General features: G+C 42.0%; 1 protein-coding gene across 2 annotated transcripts in view; it reads right to left on the minus strand.

The window, feature by feature from the left end:
- Positions 1-3543: 3543 nt before the first annotated feature.
- The window catches only part of Itga2 (integrin subunit alpha 2), a 93027-nt gene continuing 77034 nt past the window's right edge, over positions 3544-19536 (minus strand). The window contains exons 24-30 of one of the 2 annotated variants that reach the window (XM_021180415.2): positions 16600-16702; positions 15231-15341; positions 12048-12152; positions 9730-9843; positions 6592-6681; positions 4177-4293; positions 3544-3646 (exon numbers count right to left, since the gene is read on the minus strand). In XM_021180415.2, the coding sequence (XP_021036074.1) occupies positions 3566-3646; positions 4177-4293; positions 6592-6681; positions 9730-9843; positions 12048-12152; positions 15231-15341; positions 16600-16702 (721 nt within the window). In that variant the 3' untranslated portion in view covers positions 3544-3565. Of the gene's footprint in view, positions 3647-4100; positions 4294-6591; positions 6682-9729; positions 9844-12047; positions 12153-15230; positions 15342-16599; positions 16703-19536 lie in introns of those variants that run through there. The other variant, XM_029468487.1, reaches the window with a different exon arrangement.

Genomic DNA, 19536 nt, shown 5'->3' on the forward strand with positions numbered 1-19536 from the left:
AAGCACTTAAGCCCCTCCCCCCACTTAACATTCAAATGTTTAAATTGTGCTGTGCAGGTTGCAGCGCATCAGGTGCTTTCACTTTCTGTGAGAACAGAAACTTATGCTGCTGATGGCCTGAGTTGCCTAGAATTAGATTTTGAATGTGTGCTGAAGCGAAAGCGGTCCCTATATGTGTAGTGTTGCAGTAAAAACCCAAGGAGAGAGCAGCATACTGTCAAAACACTTTTAATGATATTTAACAACAGGGTATGAAAAGGACAGTTTACAGTTAAATAAGGCGTTTCTGTCTGGTTCTTGTGCTTTTCTTTATGTCAATTACTACAATTGGATTGTTTTTAGGAAGTCAGATAAATTCACCAAGTCGATGTACAAGCAAACACATCCATCTTATATACTTTTGGTGGAGAGAAAAATGACAAGACACATTTAATTAAAACCAGCAAATATTACATCTTACCAGGATTACTTATCACTTGAGAAATAGGACAGTTTCCTCTTTAAAAAATAGACAATTCTAAGACAGCTGTGCAATATATACATTTACGTTTCAGCTTCCTTTGCCAAAACCAAGTACAAACAATACAATCTCTATATTTACACAGTGACTATGTCTTTATACTTTAAAGTAGTAAATCTTGTACTTCCAACTTTCCCCCCACGTTTATCTTTTGCCTCTGGATGTTTTTCCTGCTGATGGCTCCGCCCTTCCTGAAAGTACATGAAGGGCGAGTCCTACGAGATGGTGTGTAGAGTTGTCCTCTGTGTGCACGGAGAGAGATGAGGGAGCTCAGCTGAGAATCCTGCCTTCTGTTCAGTGAAATCTTGGTGCGGTTCTCACATGTCGGGTTCAGCTATGTATCAGGAATAATCACTGAGGTGACTAGAGTAAATTGGCCTAGTTGTCTTTCTTCTTCACAGTTAAAAAGGCAAGTTTCGCTGTCGTGTAAAAACAACACTGCTAACTAGAAAGGCACCTGCCCAGTTAGACGTTTATAGTTTGCTGCTACAATGAGTGATATGTGACTTTTAAGTGAGTCCCATTTCTTTATTAGACTGTGTCACTGTGTTGCTGTTGTGTAGTGGCCATGCAAGAAGCCACTCAGGTTCTTAAGATCACATTTTATGATCTACCATTTATGAGATGTATCTTTCACCCTGACAACTTTGAGTCCTGTAAAGCAAAGCTGTGGTTGAATGGACCACATCATTTCCTCTCAAATACAGTCTACCTGCCCCCACCCCCATCTTTGCTTAAAATTCCTTGAAAAATACAGGTGTCATTTAGTAAGACCTGGGGATATATGTTATTGTCAAAATCATGGGAGAAGGAGTCAGTAGAGGCCAGGGATGACTGCTTAAAACCTTGTAAGGCATAAGGCAGCCCCTTCTCTCCTAAAACTGTCTGCTTCAAAATGACAATACTGCTAAGCTCAAAGCACAGAGGGTGGGTTGAGAAATGGCTTACAGGACTGTGTCTGAGTCTTAGTTGTAACCCAGGCTAACACAGACACACACACACACACACACACACACACACACATGAGTGTGCAATAAATTAACATACTGTGTGAAATATTCTCTAGCAACCTAATGACTGGTTTCTGCACCCTTTAAAATTTTGGTTAGAACGACACAGCCGTTAAAAGAATCTGGATCACGTAACTAAAAGAGTACCAAGCTGTTTTTGCTGTACCCCCCTGACATTTACAGCTAATATTTTTTTCCTTGTTTATTTGGCTTTATCAAGGCTGGAGTGAGCTGTTAAGTGGTCCAAGTAGCTCTGGACTGCCACCCAGGGGCTTGGCACGAAGGCAGTCAGAGCCATCCATCCACACATGGACAAGTTGGTTTTTTCTCTGACATCTCTAGGTCTTATCCTTGGAGGATATAGAACAGGACGTCCTTAAGGGTGGCTTTTAAGATTGAGTCACTGCCTAGCCCTAACCCTGACTTCCTCTTTCATAAGGAGAATAATGAAGTTCCTAGAGACCAGGCCAAAGCTTTTTGCATAAAGTGTGTGACAAAGTGAGTTTTACAGCGGTTCCTGAGCCCTGCTCTCCCCACTCTCTTCTAGAGAATGTATAGTCTGGGAAATGAGGGGCAAACAGTAGGAAAGGGCCACGCTTCCCTGGAGTGAGGTCTGTTTACATCGCAAGGACTGAGAGGTTGTTAAAATACAGGCTGTTGGACCTTCTGTCAACCCAGAGTTTCAAGAGTTAGGGCTGAACAGTTGTGCCCACCTGAATCCAGCACAGAGGATGCTCCTGCCAAGGTAGTGATCTCTGCTGCTGCTCCAGCTTACAAACCCCCGAGCCTTTCCAGTTATGTATTATTCTTATATCTAACAGGAAACAGCTACAAATTCAGGGGTAGTTTAATTACTTGTTTAGCAGCAAATGAAACTAGCTCCCTAAAGTTAAGGAGTGTATAATCACACAGGTGTGGGAGATAAACAGAGGACTTTCTCAGCCCAACACCTGGGATTGTGTGTGTGTGTGTCCATGCTGTAGGAGATGTAGATGGTGGATAGAGGAAAGTGGATAACTGCTGGGGAGAAAGGCAGGCTGCAGGGGGCTTCTGTCACAGAGGCAGCAGGAAAGGGGAGCAGGTTAGTTAAATAAAAGGTTTCTCTTGGTTATCTGAGCATTTCAAGCATGCTCATAGTAAGAAAGCATACCGTTTATCTACTTCATTTCTTTTAAGAAGCCACTAAACAAGAACTCTACCATTAAGCTAAGCCCTAGGGGTCATTTCCTCCTTTGCTTTTAGACAGGGTCTTCTTAAATCGTCCCGGATAGCCTTGAACTCATGCTACAGCTCAGGGAGACCTCAGACTCCAGGTCCTGTCTCAGCTTCCTGAGTGGTAGCTGAGATTACTGTCTTTTTTTTCTTTTTAAACTTAGTTAATAAATAAGATTATCACTTAAAGATATCCTTTAAGTGGCATCCTTTGAGGAGCAGCATACATTGAAAAACAATCTATGCTGGTTGTCTCTCTTGTCAACAAACATTCATTTTTTCATTACAATATTAATATATGTCTGAAGAAAGTACTCAGTATATTTATACATATACATATATACATACATATAAATATATAACCTATTATCATTTATGTCAAATTATATATGTTTAATATATATGCTATATTGATAATATATAACATATATATTATGTATAATATACACACCAGTTACTTTCCACTTTAAATGTTACTGATAAGCAAATTAAAAAGAACATTCCCCATGCACTTTTCCACCCCCAAATCTGAAAAACATTTCCATTTTCTTGAAGGTTTGTCATGTCTAGAAGTATCCCATCGCCCTGTTAGAAGGTAAACGCTGGACTAGCCAGTCTGAAAATAACTTTCCCCCTTTCTATATGATGTCTTTGGTCTTTCTACCCCTAACCACACCACCCACAATTTTATCATCCTCAACTGACCAGGCTAGTTTACCTATTAAATTTTTTAAAGGTGGACTTTAAAAGAAGTCCATTCACCACACCAGCGAGCCCTGGCAGGGATGCTGCTAGCCCCCACACAGTGGTATCCACCAATGGTTTAGCTGTTGAGTTCTGTGGTCTCATCCATTTCATCTGGATTTTGGCCCATTTTCTTATATTGTCTTTTGAAGAAGCCGAGCTGTAAGATGATAACATAACCTGTTACCAACCTGTAACTAGTTATGTTGATATGATCATTACCTAACAGACACATGCATCCACACCATACTGTGTCCAGAAAATACCCACAATTAAAGGAATGACATTACCACCCCTGGCTCATTCGGCAAGCAGGTGCCTTTGACCTGTTTTGCTGCCCACTTCTCTGCAGCCCCTCTGGAGTGCCTGGCGGTTTGGGGGACATGCACAGGTACTGACTAATGTCTTCACACCCGTGTGTTGGTGAAATTTATATCCAGAGAGTTAGGTTTCATTTTGTGTGAAACTGAATTTCTGTCATTCTATTTATTTGCAGCTGAACAAAATCTTCAGGGTGCTGAAAAACAATGCCTCTATTGGTTTTCAAAGACTTAAGTAAGAAAGTACATACAATCTTGTATTTCTTTTCTCAATGGTAAGAGGTACTATGCCGTATTCAGGTTGGTATTTTGTACGGAATTCAAAACAGGAGCCTTCGGGAGTGCCACGTTAGCCATGAAGTTTTCTTACCTTCCACAAACCTGCAGTCATCGCCAACAGCAAAAGGATTCCCGCAATTATGCTTCCTATGATAACCCCTGTCGGTACTTCTGCTTTCTCCGTGGGTTTCATTATCATGAGGGGAATCTGCAAATGAACACATGCTCCAAACTGAGTTATCTACTTAGCAGAAAAACAAAAGTGCCTAGTGCAACTCAATAATTGATAAATACAATCCGCAGTGGTAGAGGGGAGCCGTCACTTCTCCTGATGGCATTCACCCCTCAAGCATCATACAGAACACATTGTAGAGACAATCTAAAAACTCAGGGAAGCATAGCCTTTCTCCCTTCTCTTCCTCAGCCATATTAGTGTCTCAGGGCTATGCTGAGCTGAAGGCACTTTGTTTAAGGCAGGCACCTCAGTTTCTGGTGCACATTTCTGTGATCCAAGGAAATTAAAGCACCCTAAGAGTGGGGCAAAGCATGGTCTCTTTCAACCCTCCCTCCTCTCATCCAGTAACATTGCATTGGCTTGTTAAATACTGATTCCAGTTTCATTCAAGTTTGATATAAAACACTGGAAAGTAGAATGGATATCTCAGGGGTGAGGTTGACATTTTCAGTGGTCATATTGTCCTGGAATGTATTTATGACTCTATGCCCATGTCCCTTGTTGATCATTGTGGCAATTAGCATGCAAATGGCAGTCCCAGGGACTTGAACAGTGACCCTTCACATTCTTTTTCTTGATTTGAGAAATGGATCTTCATAATATAGTCTTAAGGGATTACAGAGCAAAAGGGGACAATAGTTAATTTATTTACTTGATAATATGTTAAATGTCAGTGACAAAAGAGCTGATTTTTAATAAGCTATGGAGCAAATAAAAAGCTACCCTCCGTGACTTTGTTTCTCCTTGCTTGTATTGACACGCTAAAATGTTCTGAATGAAATTACTATAAATTCCATATAGTTCACTGCTCTGTCGTAGCACAGTCCCTTGGCCATATTTCCGAGCTCATAGACTGGCTCTTGGGTTCTCCCTGCACCCTTGAGCACAATATACTTCACGTATCAGATTTCGAAAAGAACCTGGATATCTTCATATACGGGTGTGCCAATATATGATTTGGATTCCAAGTATTCCTCAGAATTTATCCAAATTATTGTTTGGATTACAGAATAATTTTGCAGACACACGTAGAAGTCAGCTTCTGGTACTAATTAGTATTGCCCACAGAGAAACCAAGAAAAGAAAAATTTGATAAATTCCTGAAAATAAAGCTTTGGATTTTCAATGACTATGTTCAAAGGCTGCTTTCATGAAAGAAAGACTTTAGTAGAGTTCACATATCACTCGAATGTGCATTTTCCTAAACAGAGCTTTGAAAGCAGGTATATTGCTTTCTCCCATGACTGGGTTCACGGCAGTTCCAGTTTAGAGTCTGCTCTTTCTTTGGCTCCATTTCTGGCTTTCCATGCCCAACCTTTGCAGAGAGGGTGTAGGCTTTTGCCAAGGTTCCCAATCCAGAGGCAGAAAAGCAGCCTTTATTGTGTGGATCATTTTTCCTGGGGCAAAAGTGGGACAGCAGTGTTGTGAACTCAACACAGGCATTGAGAAAGGCCCAGAGTTCACGGGGCCCTCCGCTTTCTAGCCGTTCTGTAGGATGGAGCACTGGACAGAGGCCAACTGTCCAGCTGGCCTTGGGGGCAGAGTCGTGAACTGGCTTCCAGTTCTTAAACAAAAGGCTTGGGAGGAAAATGCTCAGGGCTCTGCCAGCAGATTCGCTGGGTATGGAAATTCTGTTGTATCTAAAAATGGCACATGCTAACCAGAGGCTCACTGCGAAGGAAGGCTGCCTGTGCCAGCCTGTGGAACAGAGAGCCTTTGTCTTCTGTAAAGGGACACTTCTCTATAGTGCCCCCCCCCCCTTAAATGAAGGTTTCATTTGTAGTTCCCTAGAATGCAAGGCAGTGAATGGACATGTCGCTGTCTGGTTATAAGAAGCACTTTTAAAACGTTTTAAAAGATGCCTTATTTACATATATATTTACAGTGTTCTAGATCCAATTCAGGATTTTAGTCACAATGATGGAGGACTTATGCCTCAGGTCCTGATGGTTTCTCACAGCACAGGAAGAGGTGATCCTGCTTTAGGCATGACACATCACCATGGTATTCAAACACAGAGCCCCTCTGTTTGTTCCTTCTTGAGGGGATCCTCACTTATAGAAAGCCAGCTTTGCAATATGAGAGGCTGGGAAGAAGGCAAGCACGTCTGGACTTTCTGAATGTCAGACACTCTTACCAGATCTCAACCTAAGAAAGCCCAGACCTTGAGCATTGCAGTTAGAGCTTTCTCTGTGCACACAGATGAGAAGAATGATGGCTCGTGTTTCATGTACTAGAATGTCTGCCCAGGGAGGGACGCCACACACTCACCGTGACAGCATTTTCCTCAATCACGAAGAGCTGAGGGTTATGTGTATCGATCTCTGCTGCTGCTGTCAGCTGCACAGTCTGGAAAGTCGACTGGAACACAGAAAACCAATATTTTACCCTCCCAGCAAAAAGCACGGGAAACCTGCGATGTTTAAGATTATTTAGTTCCTGATGGAAAGTCACAAGAAGAAAAGCCAGGCCTGAAGATTTAGTCTTTTGCATGCTTGAACTTGCCACAAAGACCCATGAGAAGTTGCTGAGCAGCCTTTGAACTGTTCAATGATTGGAGCCTGTCTCTGCACATTAAGCCAAATTTAGGGTGACACCCAGACAGGAGCCTTGGAAACACATCCTTACATTTTTTCAAATTTGAAAATGAAGGCTTGTAAGACCTGGCTTTAAATGGACAAGCTGGTCACCCAGACTGTGTTTTTCCTTAAACTAAATGAAGCTTGATGCATAAAAGAAAATTGCACACAATAATACTCTTTTACCTGGCTCTGATCAAAACACATAAAGAAGTGAGAAAAGCAGCCTTTGCGTTTCCTCTTGGGCGCACAAACTCTCACTACCTAAGAGCATCGCTGAACTTGACAGCACGCGTTGGCAGCAGAGACCTTCAGCCTTCTGACATGTGACATCATCACATTAGGAATGATTCTTAGATTGGGACATGTGGAATCATTCCGATCAGATGGTACTGTCTGTGGAGAAGATGTATAGGAGGGACATGTATGTTTGCTGGTGCCATGAGTAAGAACATAAAGTAAGTTTCCATGTCACCATCAATGTCTTTACAGAAAAACAGTCTGCTCAATGGGAACACGATTGGCACGCATACAACACAAACTGTGAGCATCGTAATTATGTGAGGCAGAACCCAGCACTCAGATATTAGAGCCATTCAGATGCTCTGGCTATTAGGACTCTGTTGTTCTGGTTACCAAGGTACAACATCTTCATGAACTAATTTGCTGACTATACACAGGAGCCAGCTAGAGAGAACATATTTCCAAAAAGTGAGCGATTTCTTTCCTTTCTGCTGGCCCAGTCTCTGGTTCTTCTTAATTTTCTCAAGAAGGAAGATTGGGTCATCCATTACCCTAAACGCTGATCTTTTAAACATTATTAGAGGTGAGTATTTACACGGGACGTGTGTTTGGAGAGATGGCTCAGCTGGTTAGAGTCCTTACTGCTCTTGTGATAGACTTGAGCTCAATTCCCACCCGCACCTCCAATTACAGAAATTCCAGTCCCCCTTTCTGACCTTCAAGGGCACCTACATGCATGTATTACATACATACAAATTCATGCAGGCACCTCACACAAATTAATACATCTTTTTAAAGTTTTGATAATAGTAGAAATTTAAGTGGAAAGTGGCAGTGACATTACTATCCCCTGTAGACTGTGCGATGAAATAATTGCTCTTACAAAGCTAATCTGGCTGCCCATTCAGAGCTGGCTGGTCTTACACATACCAAATGTCCTACAATGTTAACCAACAGAAGCAGGTGTGCTTCACAGAGCCAGGAGAACAAAGTTGCACACTTGCTAGCCTTCACCAAGGTTTTCCACACAAAAGGCAGCCAATGCTGTTGTGAAGTCTGAGCAGTCAGTATGAGATCAGTCCTAGGCTGACGAATACTGCATCACAAGAAGGAATAAGAGGAGACACTGCATCGTGGGCCGAATACTGGAAATGAGACCTGAATCTCAGACTGAATCATCTATTTGGCTGTTAAAGTAAATCAAAGTAAATCTCAGGGGTCAGGAAGGGCCTGCTGGGCTTGACACCTAGTGACGCTGAGCAGTGCTTTCTTGGTTTACCAACTGTAACTATTGTGAAAAAGTAAATTCTCTCCCTGCTTAAGAACTTGGCTTCCACAAAAGAAAGGCTGCCTCTGAACCCGTTGAGGGGGCGCTTTCCACAAAGCCTGATGGTTAAACTGGTGTAGCTTCAAGAAAACTCCAGAAGACCCAAATACTTTTCACAGAGCTGGAGAGACGATACTTTCATGTGCAAAAGTCAGTTTTCCTTCCCACTTGGCAAAGATCGTAATGAAAATATTTGCTCCTCAGATCTAAGGAGCCAGGAACCAATTGGTAAGACTGAACACTAAGCTGCAGCAGCTGGCAGGGGGGCGGGGGGCAGGAGGTTGCATCCAACTCAGTGTGTCACATCTTAGGACACAGAGTTGTCCCAGAGGCTCCAGCGCCCATGCAATTGACCAGCAAACAAAAGAAGAGAAGGTTTTCAAAAGGAACCCCAACTCCCCAGTTCTGTAATCTTTCCCTAAACTTTCTGTTTTCATATTATATCTTGCCTCAACCTGACTGCGTTTTGACTCCAGGGCCAGTTAGGAGGGCGCTCTCTAATCAACAGAGAGAATGGAGATTATTGATGACTGAAACGGTGAAAAATGGAGGGAACAGAGTATAAAAAGAAACATCCACCGAGAGCCATACAGAGCCCGGGAGATTCAGACTAAGATATCTTGTCAACAATCAGAGCCAACATTGGAGGAAAGAGTCGCTAGTCATTCAGGCAGCCAGGATCACAGAGGCTGAGGCCTGCCCCTTCTTCTGTTGTCCCTCTTTACATTGTTGCTGCCAGACCAAGACACTGGCTTCTCAATCCACATTCAATTGTTCTATCGTACGCTCACACTTGCTGTCCAGAGAAACCATGCTAATTTTTTTTGGTACTTTCTTTTTCAATGAGATTGAAATAGCCTAAGAGCTGTAGACTTTCTGGATTTACTCATCAAATTAAAGCTAAACCAAGACAGTAGAGTACCTGCCTGTTTTCATAGAGGGAGACAGACCCTCCTGATGGATTTATCTTCTGCATGGTTTAAGAGCAATAATACACTTAGCTAAGAACCCAAGGATAGAGACAGGGGCATGGCCATTTTGATTCAACTGTAACTGCAAATAGAGAACTGTGGGGACATTGGGTGGGAGACCGAGAAGATGCTCTTTATGGCAAGGACAGCAAAGGCATCTTTGATACTATTCATGGAGATGCTATGGCTGGAGTGGCATCTAAGAGACAGACCTCCGGATGAGCTCTCCAGATGATCCTGAGGCAAAGCCAGGAAAAGTATGTGGACTTACTGTCTGGCTTGTACTTACAGCAGCAAAGGTCCTGTTCCAAACTCTGGTTGTCACGTTGATAACGTACTCTGCTTTCATGTGAAGGTCTTTCAGCCAGCAGGTGATGTTACTGCAGGAAGTGGTTCTGCAGTCCTTTCAGATTAGAGTCAACAGGAGAGAGGGGAGAGGGGAAGAGAGAAGGAGGGGAGAGACCGGTGTTACTAATGCTAAAACTTTACAAAAAGATCAGATGCAGCTCAGTGCTAGGAAGGACCCTGGATACAGGCACTGTCGGGCTCTATTGCAGTGGTGTGCAAGCTTCCTAATGCTGCAATCCTTTAATACAGTTCTCCATGTTGTGCTGACTCCAGACCATGAATTTGTTTTATAACTATAACTAATTTTGCTTCTATTTTGAATCATAATGTAAATGTCTGTGCTTTCCAATGTTCTCAGGTAACCTCCGTGAAAGGGGGTCATTCAACCCCAAAGGGGTCACCATCCGCAGGTGGGGAATCTCTGAGGTATTGATACGTGTAACTCTGCTTCAAGAGATTTTGGTATCATGTTTCAGAATGTAAAGAGAGTTGGCAGGTCCCCCACCCCCACCCCAGCTATTTCCTGTTCATACGGATACCTTTGGAGATAACAGGAATATGTGAAATGTAGGGCTCACCTGTTCGTTCTACTATTTATGACCATACAGGCAAAACACAGTAACTAACTCATGTTACCGGCAGTGTGTTGCTAACATATAAAGGCAAGCAAATTATTGAACAGAAAGAACAGTTAGTATAATTTAATTATTAAACTTAATAATGCATTTCTTAGATTAAGATATGTTAGTAAAAGAATCAGTAGTTATCAGGTGTTAGGGGAGAGAGGGAGATGTGACTACACAGAGCATAACAGATTTTTAGGGTCGTTAAGCTCCCCATGCGGTGCCATAATTAACGAACACAAGTTGTTATACATTTTCAAGCCCCATAGTGTGAACACTGGAGCCCCAGTGTAAAATGATTTCAGGCAAGGACATGTTAGTTCAGCTCTGTCACTTGTCACACTTGTGACACATGTACTACTCTATCATGGATTTCAACGGTGGGCGAATCCATGAATATGTGTCAACAGGAGGTATATAGGGAAGTCTTCTACATTCCACATGATTTCATGATGAATTGCTCTAAAAACTAAAGCTTCTTTAAAAGGGTCTATGGGAGCCAGGAAGATACCACAGTGGATAAGAGCATTTGCAAGCACTAGGACCAGAGTTCAAGTCCTCAGCATCCACATAAAAAGCCTCATCTGGCTTGTGTGCCTGTAACCCCAGTGTTGGGGAGACAGTGCAGGGACAAGTGGATCCTGAGAGCTCTCTGGCAATCTAGCCTGGGCAAAATGGTGAGCATCCAGTGCAGCAAGAGACCTTGTCTCAGGATAACATGATGGAGAGCAATCGTGTAGTGCCCCAACCTGTGAATCATTCACAGGCGAGCAAGTCCTTATACTTGTTGTGTACCATACAGCCACATATGGACACACAGACACACATCATGCACGCACATACATACATACATACATCTCTCTCTCTCTCTCTCTCTCTCTCTCTCTCTCTCTCACACACACACACACACACACACACACACAAACACACACACACACTCCACATGCAGGGATGGCAGAGAACTTGTTTAGAGTTTATTGCTCTCTTACCCAGTGACTGAGTCTGTGCCAAGAACCATGCTAGGTGGTACACTAACTCTTCCTCCGAGGGCAGGCAGAGATGGGGAGCAGGGTCAGTCATCATACAGAGCTCGGTTTTAAAGGTTAGCGGAGCAGGCGTTGGTTCTGCTGATCCTGCTTTGCTCACCATCCCCTGACCCTGTGCACCCTCCATGTTCTCTAGGCTCACTTTCACCTCCATATTAACCGCACGTGTCCTGTTGATGCTGCAAACTGCCGACCTAAGCTTGAAAACGTATTTGCTGTATCCTACTTCACACTTGCCGTTATAGCCAGAAGAACACTCTAGGGCAGTGGTTCTCAACCTTCCTAATACTGTGACCCTTTAATACAGTTTCTCATGTTGTGGTGGTAACCCCCAACTCTAAAATGATTTTTTGTTATTACTTCATAACTGTAACTTTCTTACTGTTATGAATCATAACATAAATACCTGATATTTCTGATGGTCTTAGGCAACCCCCATGAAAGGATCATTTGAGCCCAAATAGATTGCAACTCACAGGTTGAGAACCCCTGCTCTAGGGTATCAGCTGCTGAGGTCAAGTAAGAGTCACGATTCCAACAAACACCAGATCACTAAAGGCAAGCTTGGTGCAACATCGCTTTCTCCTCACCAATTCTTTCGTATGCCGGAAGTTTTCACTCTTGAAAGATACAGAAGAGGCGGTGTGTGGTAGCTTGAGTGGATTTATTTCTGCTGTGCAGCTGATGTCACCAGCCTACAGAGAAGAACACCACATCAGACTTGGAAAGCAAAGCGGTGGTTGTCAGTGTTTTCAGCCTGCCAGGAAATCCTGCTGACATGTGGGGTGCAGGGTGGGGCCCTTAGGCTCCTTTCTCAGAGGCCCAGTGGCCAAATCTTTTGTTCTTTCAGTAAAGGCTCAACTGTTGCAGTGAGCTGATGTGACCCGATAAGGCAGGCCAGCTTCTCACAACCTGTCATGATTTCAATGTGGTTTGTACTTCATAGTTCACCACATTAAAAGAGTAGTCCTACCCCATCCCCCCAGAGCCTAGCTAAATCATCGTCAAAGAGACCAGAGAGTCTTCATCCATCAGTTGATGGAACAGATGCAGAGAACCATGGACAAACATTGAGGAACTCTGGGAGTCTTGCTAAGGAGGCAGAGGAAGGATTGGAGAAATCAGAGGAGTTAGGGACATCACAAGAATATGGTCCAAAGAACCACCTGACAGGGACTCATGGCAGTTGCAGGGATCAGAGAGCCTGTAGGGGTCTGACCTAGGTTCTCTGCATATATGTTATAGCTGAGTTGATATGGGAATTCTAATAGTGAGAGCAGAGGCTGTCCTTGACTTTATTTCTGGGACCTGTCTCTTCCTACAGGATTGCCCTGTCCAGCCTTGATGTGATTGCATGTGCCTGGTCTTATTGTAGCTCATTATACTATGTTTGGTTGATGTTGTTGAGCGGTCTGTTATTTTCTGAGGTGGGAGGGAGATTCAGGGCATGGGTCTGAAGGAGAGGGGAGACAGGCAGGGGAGAGTGGGGGAGGTAGGGAACAGAAACTACAATTGGGGTATAATATATGAAGGAGGAATAAAAAGAAAAACTGTGGTCCCCAAAGTGGCAGTGTGGAGAGAGGATGAGACCTTTAAGAGTTGCTGGGTGGCAGAGGCAGGCAGATTTCTGAGTTCAAGGCCAGCCTGGTCTACAGGAAAAAAAAAAAAAAGAGTTAGGTCCCAGTAGAACATCTACCAGCTAATTAACTGGAAGGATGTCCTAAAAAGGGGAGTGGAGAATTCTCTCCAGTTTCCTACTTGGCAATGAACTTCCATTTCCCCTTTCTTTCTTATACCAACTACCATGAGACACTCACCAGAGATGAAATAATGCTGGCAGCTATCTCTGAATCTCAGGAACTAGGGGTTAAATAAGCCTCTTTATCTGTAAAGTTTGGCTAACCTTGGGCATTTTATTGTAGCGATGCAAAATGAACTAATACTTTGCTCATATGACATTAGATCAATTTGTAGTAAAAATAGATAGACAGACAGACAGACAGACAGACAGACAGGTAGGTAGATAGATAGATAGATAGATAGATAGATAGATAGATAGATAGATAGATAGATGAAAACATCATGAGTGATTTAGTATTCTTTTCTCTGGAACTATTTAGGACTTTAACTCCTTTAGGTCTACTATGCACATTACAGAAACAACACTATTATAAGACCAGCTAGGTGCCTAACTTAAGGTGAGCCAACGTTATGAGGTTTGGCTATGACGCACACTATCTCTTGGTCCAGGCTGCTTGGTCTGGCCTTCTATTTACATTCAGATTTCATTGCCTTGATGAATACTCCTCCATTGTTGGTGGGATTGCAAGCTTGTACAACCACTCTGGAAATCAGTCTGGCGGTTCCTTAGAAAATTGGACATAGTACTACCGGAGGATCCAGCAATACCTCTCCTGGGCATATATCCAGAAGATGTTCCAGCTAGTAAGAAGGACACATGCTCCACTATGTTCATAGCAGCCTTATTTATAATAGCCAGAAGCTGGAAAGAACCCAGATGCCCCTCAACAGAGGAATGGATACAGAAAATGTGGTACATTTACACAATGGAGTACTACTCAGCTATTAAAAAGAATGAATTTATGAAATTCCTAGCCAAATGGATGGACCTGGAGGGCATCATTCTGAGTGAGGTAACACAATCACAAAGGAACTCACACAATATGTACTCACTGATAAGTGGATATTAGCCCAAAACTTAGGATACCCAAGATATAAGATACAATTTGCTAAACGCATGAAAACTCAAGAAGAATGAAAACCAAAGTGTGGACACTGTGCCTCTTCTTAGAATTGGGAACAAAACACCCATGGAAGGAGTTACAGAGACAAAGTTTGGAGCTGTGACGAAAGGATGGACCATCTAGAGACTGCCATATCCAGGGATCCATCCCATAATCAGCTTCCAAACACTGACACCATTGCATACACTAGCAAGATTTTGATGAAAGGACCCAGATATAGCTGTCTCTTGTGAGACTATGCCGGGGCCTAGCAAACACAGAAGTGGATGCTCACAGTCAGCTATTGGATGGAACACAGGGCTCCCAATGGAGGAGCTAGAGAAAGTACCCAAGGAGCTAAAGGGATCTGCAACCCTATAGGTGGAACAACATTATGAACTAACCAGTACCCCGGAGCTCTTGACTCTAGCTGCATATGTATCAAAAGATGGCCTAGTCAGCCATCACTGGAAAGGGAGGCCCATTGGACACACAAACTTTATATGCCCCAGTACAGGGGAATGCCAGGGCCAAAAAAATGGGAATGGGTGGGTAGGGAAGTGGGGGGGGAGGGTATGGGGACTTTTGGGATAGCATTGGAAATGTAATTGAGGAAAATACGTAATAAAAATATTAAAAATTAAAACAAAGTAATTGGGGTGATTTAAATGGATAACTAGGCCTGAGCACTACTGGTCTTCAAGCATATGGCTTGAAGACCAGCTATTAATTGCAGCTTTCTAGACCTACTATGTGCCCATAGTAACCCGAACCTCTCTTGTCTTGGTTTTCTAGGAGGGTTCTGAGCAACTTGAATCACCTCCTACCAAAAACAGAATAATTGCAACCACCTCTGACCACTTAAAGCAGGTTGTCGATTTTTCTTAGGACATATGGAGTTTGATGTTAGTTTGTTGGCATCTGGGATGCATAAATTGTCTCTCTTGTTTTTCAGCTTTCAGGTGCAGACACACTCATCCATAAGCCTTGAGTCACTTCTATTTGTGTGGCCAGGTGTACTGTCCTTACCTGGTCTGTTTGTATCCCAGTCAGATACAGGAGTGGATTCTTTTCCTTGGTGTACTGAGGAATGTGAATGGTCACCAATGCCATGCTCACTGGAGCACTTCCTGCTGTTACCTATGTAGACAATAACATGAGATGCAAATGCTGTAAGAAAAACTATCCATGATGCTATCAGTGATGCTGTCCATGGTGAGGGGAATGGAGAATAGCAGTGTGGCTTGGGCAAGGAACTGAACCTCACTAAAGATCACGTTTTCACCCGAAGATTAAAGACCATCAAAAAGTCAGTGGTCATGCACTCCCAAGCTGTCTGATCCCACTGGTGGGAATTAAGTTGGTAGTGTGGAAGACACTTGATACAATGGCTCACACCTATATTCTTAATACTGTTATTTATTTATTTATTACTGTGAATTGATTAAAAATTGTATGAAGTATGTGGTGGCCTTCCTCACTTTCTGAAATAAAAAATCTGGATAACCAATCAAGATTCTTTACTCATTTAAAGACATGAAGCTGAACTTCAGGGCTGAAGCTGTTTCTGGACTAGTGGAAATGCACAGATGGAGTGGCGATTGGCTCAGGGAGACAGGCGTGTTCCTATTTACATTCCAAAGATTTTCTAGCATTCTTTTCTCGATTAGCTATTCTTTCATAACTCAATTTTACTCTTTCTTAGTCATACTCTGTGGTCCTCACTGGCTTTAAACTTACACCGATCTCACCTCAGCTTCCCAAGTTCCAGGATTACAGTGTGTTTTTGTGAATTTCTCTAAATACCTAATCTCGATCTTTAGATTAATAGTTGCTTATCCTTACAGTTATGTTATAGTGAATCCTCTCAGAGCATTTTTAGATACTACTTAGCATGACCATACAAAAGCCCTATTTGTACCATATTGATGAACTTTGCAAACAGGCCTGGTCTCCAGGCATAGAGTAGTGTAACGGACACTCCCCCCTCAGTAACACCGTTGTAATAATGCCTTGTTAGGTAATTGTATTTGCTTTGAAAATATATCATTTCTTCTTTACCTAGGACACACAACTAAACACAAATCCCTCAACTTATCTGTCATCTACCTTAAGTTCTCAGAATCCTTTGCACTGCCTGTGCTGCAGCATCTGCAACATCGTGTGGACTCCTCAGCAGCTCACTTCCTGGCTCACCCCAGCCCTTCTGTGTCAGACAATCGGGGCTGAGGCTCAGCTGTGTGTGCATGTTAATAAGCTCTCTCGGTGGTGTTACTGCACACTCAGGACTGACAGCCATCGGTACATTGAGACCTTACTTCACTTCTTCCTCAGCCTAGACTTCTTTGTTTCTCTCTTCCTCTTCCTGGATTGTCATCCTTATGACAAGTTTACCAACCTTGAGGGAGAAGATGAATTTAGGACCAATATCTTCAACACTCTTGATGACAGAAGGAGCGTTCTCATCCGAAGAGATCTCATAGAAGTTGATGTTGGTGGATCTGTTGGGTGACAGTGGTGAAGCCGATTATTTCGGTTCTTCTGTTTCCCTTGAAGCATCATATTTATTTTACTTATGTGTCTCCTAGCTTGTATGATCACCAAAACAGCTCACTGTTGCTATAGAAACACTGAATGAGTCTTCTACCTGCTCAACAGTGTTTTAAGATTCCACATGAGAGACTATGGATCTGTTTTTCTGCTTGACTGGTGTTGGGGGAGGCTAGAAATAGCAGTGCTACCTATCCTAAATATTAGCGGTATACATCATCTTTATGTCAAGCCCCATACATGTGTAGAATTATTAATTAATATTGTCATAATACAAAAGTTACTAAATAAATCAATATAAAAGTTTTGAAAAATACTAAAATTACTTCAAAGTACTTCCTTTCAAGACATACGCCTTCACTCTCTTCCTGAGGAAAGTCCATGTGCTTATCAGTAGCCAAGTTTATCTAACTAGGTATGAAAGTATTATCTTAGAACTGACAATTGTGTTAGTCTCCCGACTGCTGTTACACCGGCAAGTATGTTAATAAAGGTAGACACTCCAGCTTTGGTGGTTGGATTGGATTTGTGAGCTCAGATTTTTCACTTGTGGATGTAGTAGAATGATGTGTAACCAGCTACTGGCTCCTGCAGTGTGCATCACTAAATGTCTTTCAAACGGAGCATGGGTTGATTTTATGAATCTTTCTCTTGTTTTAGACAAATTCTAATAGTTGACAATAAGTTGAGGGTTGGTCTAATTTGTTTCCAACATTGAAGGACCACTCTTTTGTTTGTTTGTTTGTTTGTTTTTGCTTTTTTTTGTTTTTCAAGACAGGGTTTCACTGTGTGGCCCTGGCTGTCCTGGAACTCACTCTGTAGACCAGGCTGGCCTCGAACTCAGAAATCTGCCTGACTCTGCCTCTCAAGTGCTGGGGGATTAAAGGCATGTGCCACCACTGCCAGGCTGCGCAGGACCACTCTTAAAACCCAAAACTTTTATTATGATTGATCACACAATTTAGGGTTCCTGACTAATGCCTGCAAGCACAGACAGGCCCAGGCCAGAGGATTCCCCAGGAATCCCTTGCAATGTGTGGCGTGTGAAGGAGCTCATAGCCAGAGTAGGATTTTGAAAAGCACTCTGCATTGCTTTCCATATATTTCCAGGGGACATCTATAATTTATCTAAATTAAAGAATATTCAGTTTATTTCCCAAAAGAATGGACTAGAGATTTTCTGAGACAGAATATTTTTTTTAATCTTCTGGGCACCCCCTTCTCTCCATCTCTTCATCTCTCCCTTCTCCCCTCTCTGACTGCCCCCATCTCTCTCCCTCTTTTAAGAATGTTCTTCCAGATTTTCAGAAGGAAAACCTGTCACATAAGAGTCAAAACTATGTGGGTATTTGTCAAGGTTTTGTGTGAGAGGAAACAGTGATGTGTTAGCTTTGTATGGAAAATGGGAAAACACAAGGATTTAAAACAGAAAACCCAGCTATGATATTTTCTTTGCTTTCCAGAAGTTTATGTAATCCCCTAAACAGAGCCAGCTCCTAAATTGATGGATATGATCTGCTTTTTATTTTTATTTTATTCTATTTTTTTTTTGTATTTTAAGGAGATCTGACATTTTTCTACTTCACATAAGTTTTCTCAGCATTACTTATGTGTTACAGTATTAGTGTTTTAAACTGAAGAGGGTCCTGTTCAAAATAATTCTATTTGTATTTATTATATGCATAGACTATAGCTGTATTTATACAGTATTTCAGTAGCTGCTAAGAGTAATGCTTTCCTCAGAAGTTTATAAAATATTAAAGCTTTTTTTTTTACAGTATTGGTTTTTATGGTTGCACAAACAAAAAAATGTAAACCAACCAAATATCTAATGAATACTGGAGTGGGTACATGAACTATGACTCATCCAGTCATAGAATAAATTAGATATGTATATCTTGATATGAAAACAACATGAAGATAGGAAATAATATTTAGCATTGCATATGAGTAAGAAAAATGAGGACATGTGTGTATGTATGTGTATAACCTGCAGATGGATGAACTACTTGTTTGGAAGATACTCTAAAATAGCCTTGTTAGTCATTTGTGGGGGCTGTCACCAAGCTGGTGGAGAATGCTAGCCTCATTTTTCATTTTGAGTCTTACTGTAATGTTTGTATTTTCCAAATCCACACATGTAATGCTTTTACAAACGAGTCTCGTGGAAACCTATCTGGGTGTAGGATCAGAAGTCCTTACTTTAAACATCTCCATCATGAAAACTTTGACTATATACCTTCACATCGTAAGCACATACTATAGATGCTAGTCCTAGACTACATTAGAATAAATTGCGATCACGAACATACATAGCTAAGATGCCAATATATGCCCCAGTACAGGGGAACGCCAGGGCCAGGAAGCAGGAGTGGGTGGGTTGGGGAGCAAGGTGGGGAGAGGGTATAGGGGTTTTTCAGGATAGCATTTGAAATGTAAATGAATAAAATATCTAATAAAAATTGTTTTTTTAAAAAAGAAAAGTCTTATTTTAATCCTCTATTTCCTGTTAACATATGTGAAAACACATAGACTTTCATCAAATGTGTTTAAGAGAAAATAGAATCCTAAACATTAGAAAAAGTTTCAGTGAGATGGGAATTCACATCATGGTAGCTTTGTCATCAATCCTTTTTTGTTTGTTTGTTTGTTTTAGCAAAGAAACTTTTTCTTTTCTCTTTTCTCTTTCCTCTTTTTCCTTTCTTTCTTCCTTCCTTTCTTTCTTTCTTCCTTCCTTCCTTCCTTCCTTCCTTCCTTCCTTCCTTCCTTCCTTCCTTCCTTCCTT

Source organism: Mus caroli, chromosome 13, assembly GCF_900094665.2.
Source record: "Mus caroli chromosome 13, CAROLI_EIJ_v1.1, whole genome shotgun sequence".
In the NCBI taxonomy this organism is placed as follows: domain Eukaryota; kingdom Metazoa; phylum Chordata; class Mammalia; order Rodentia; family Muridae; genus Mus; species Mus caroli.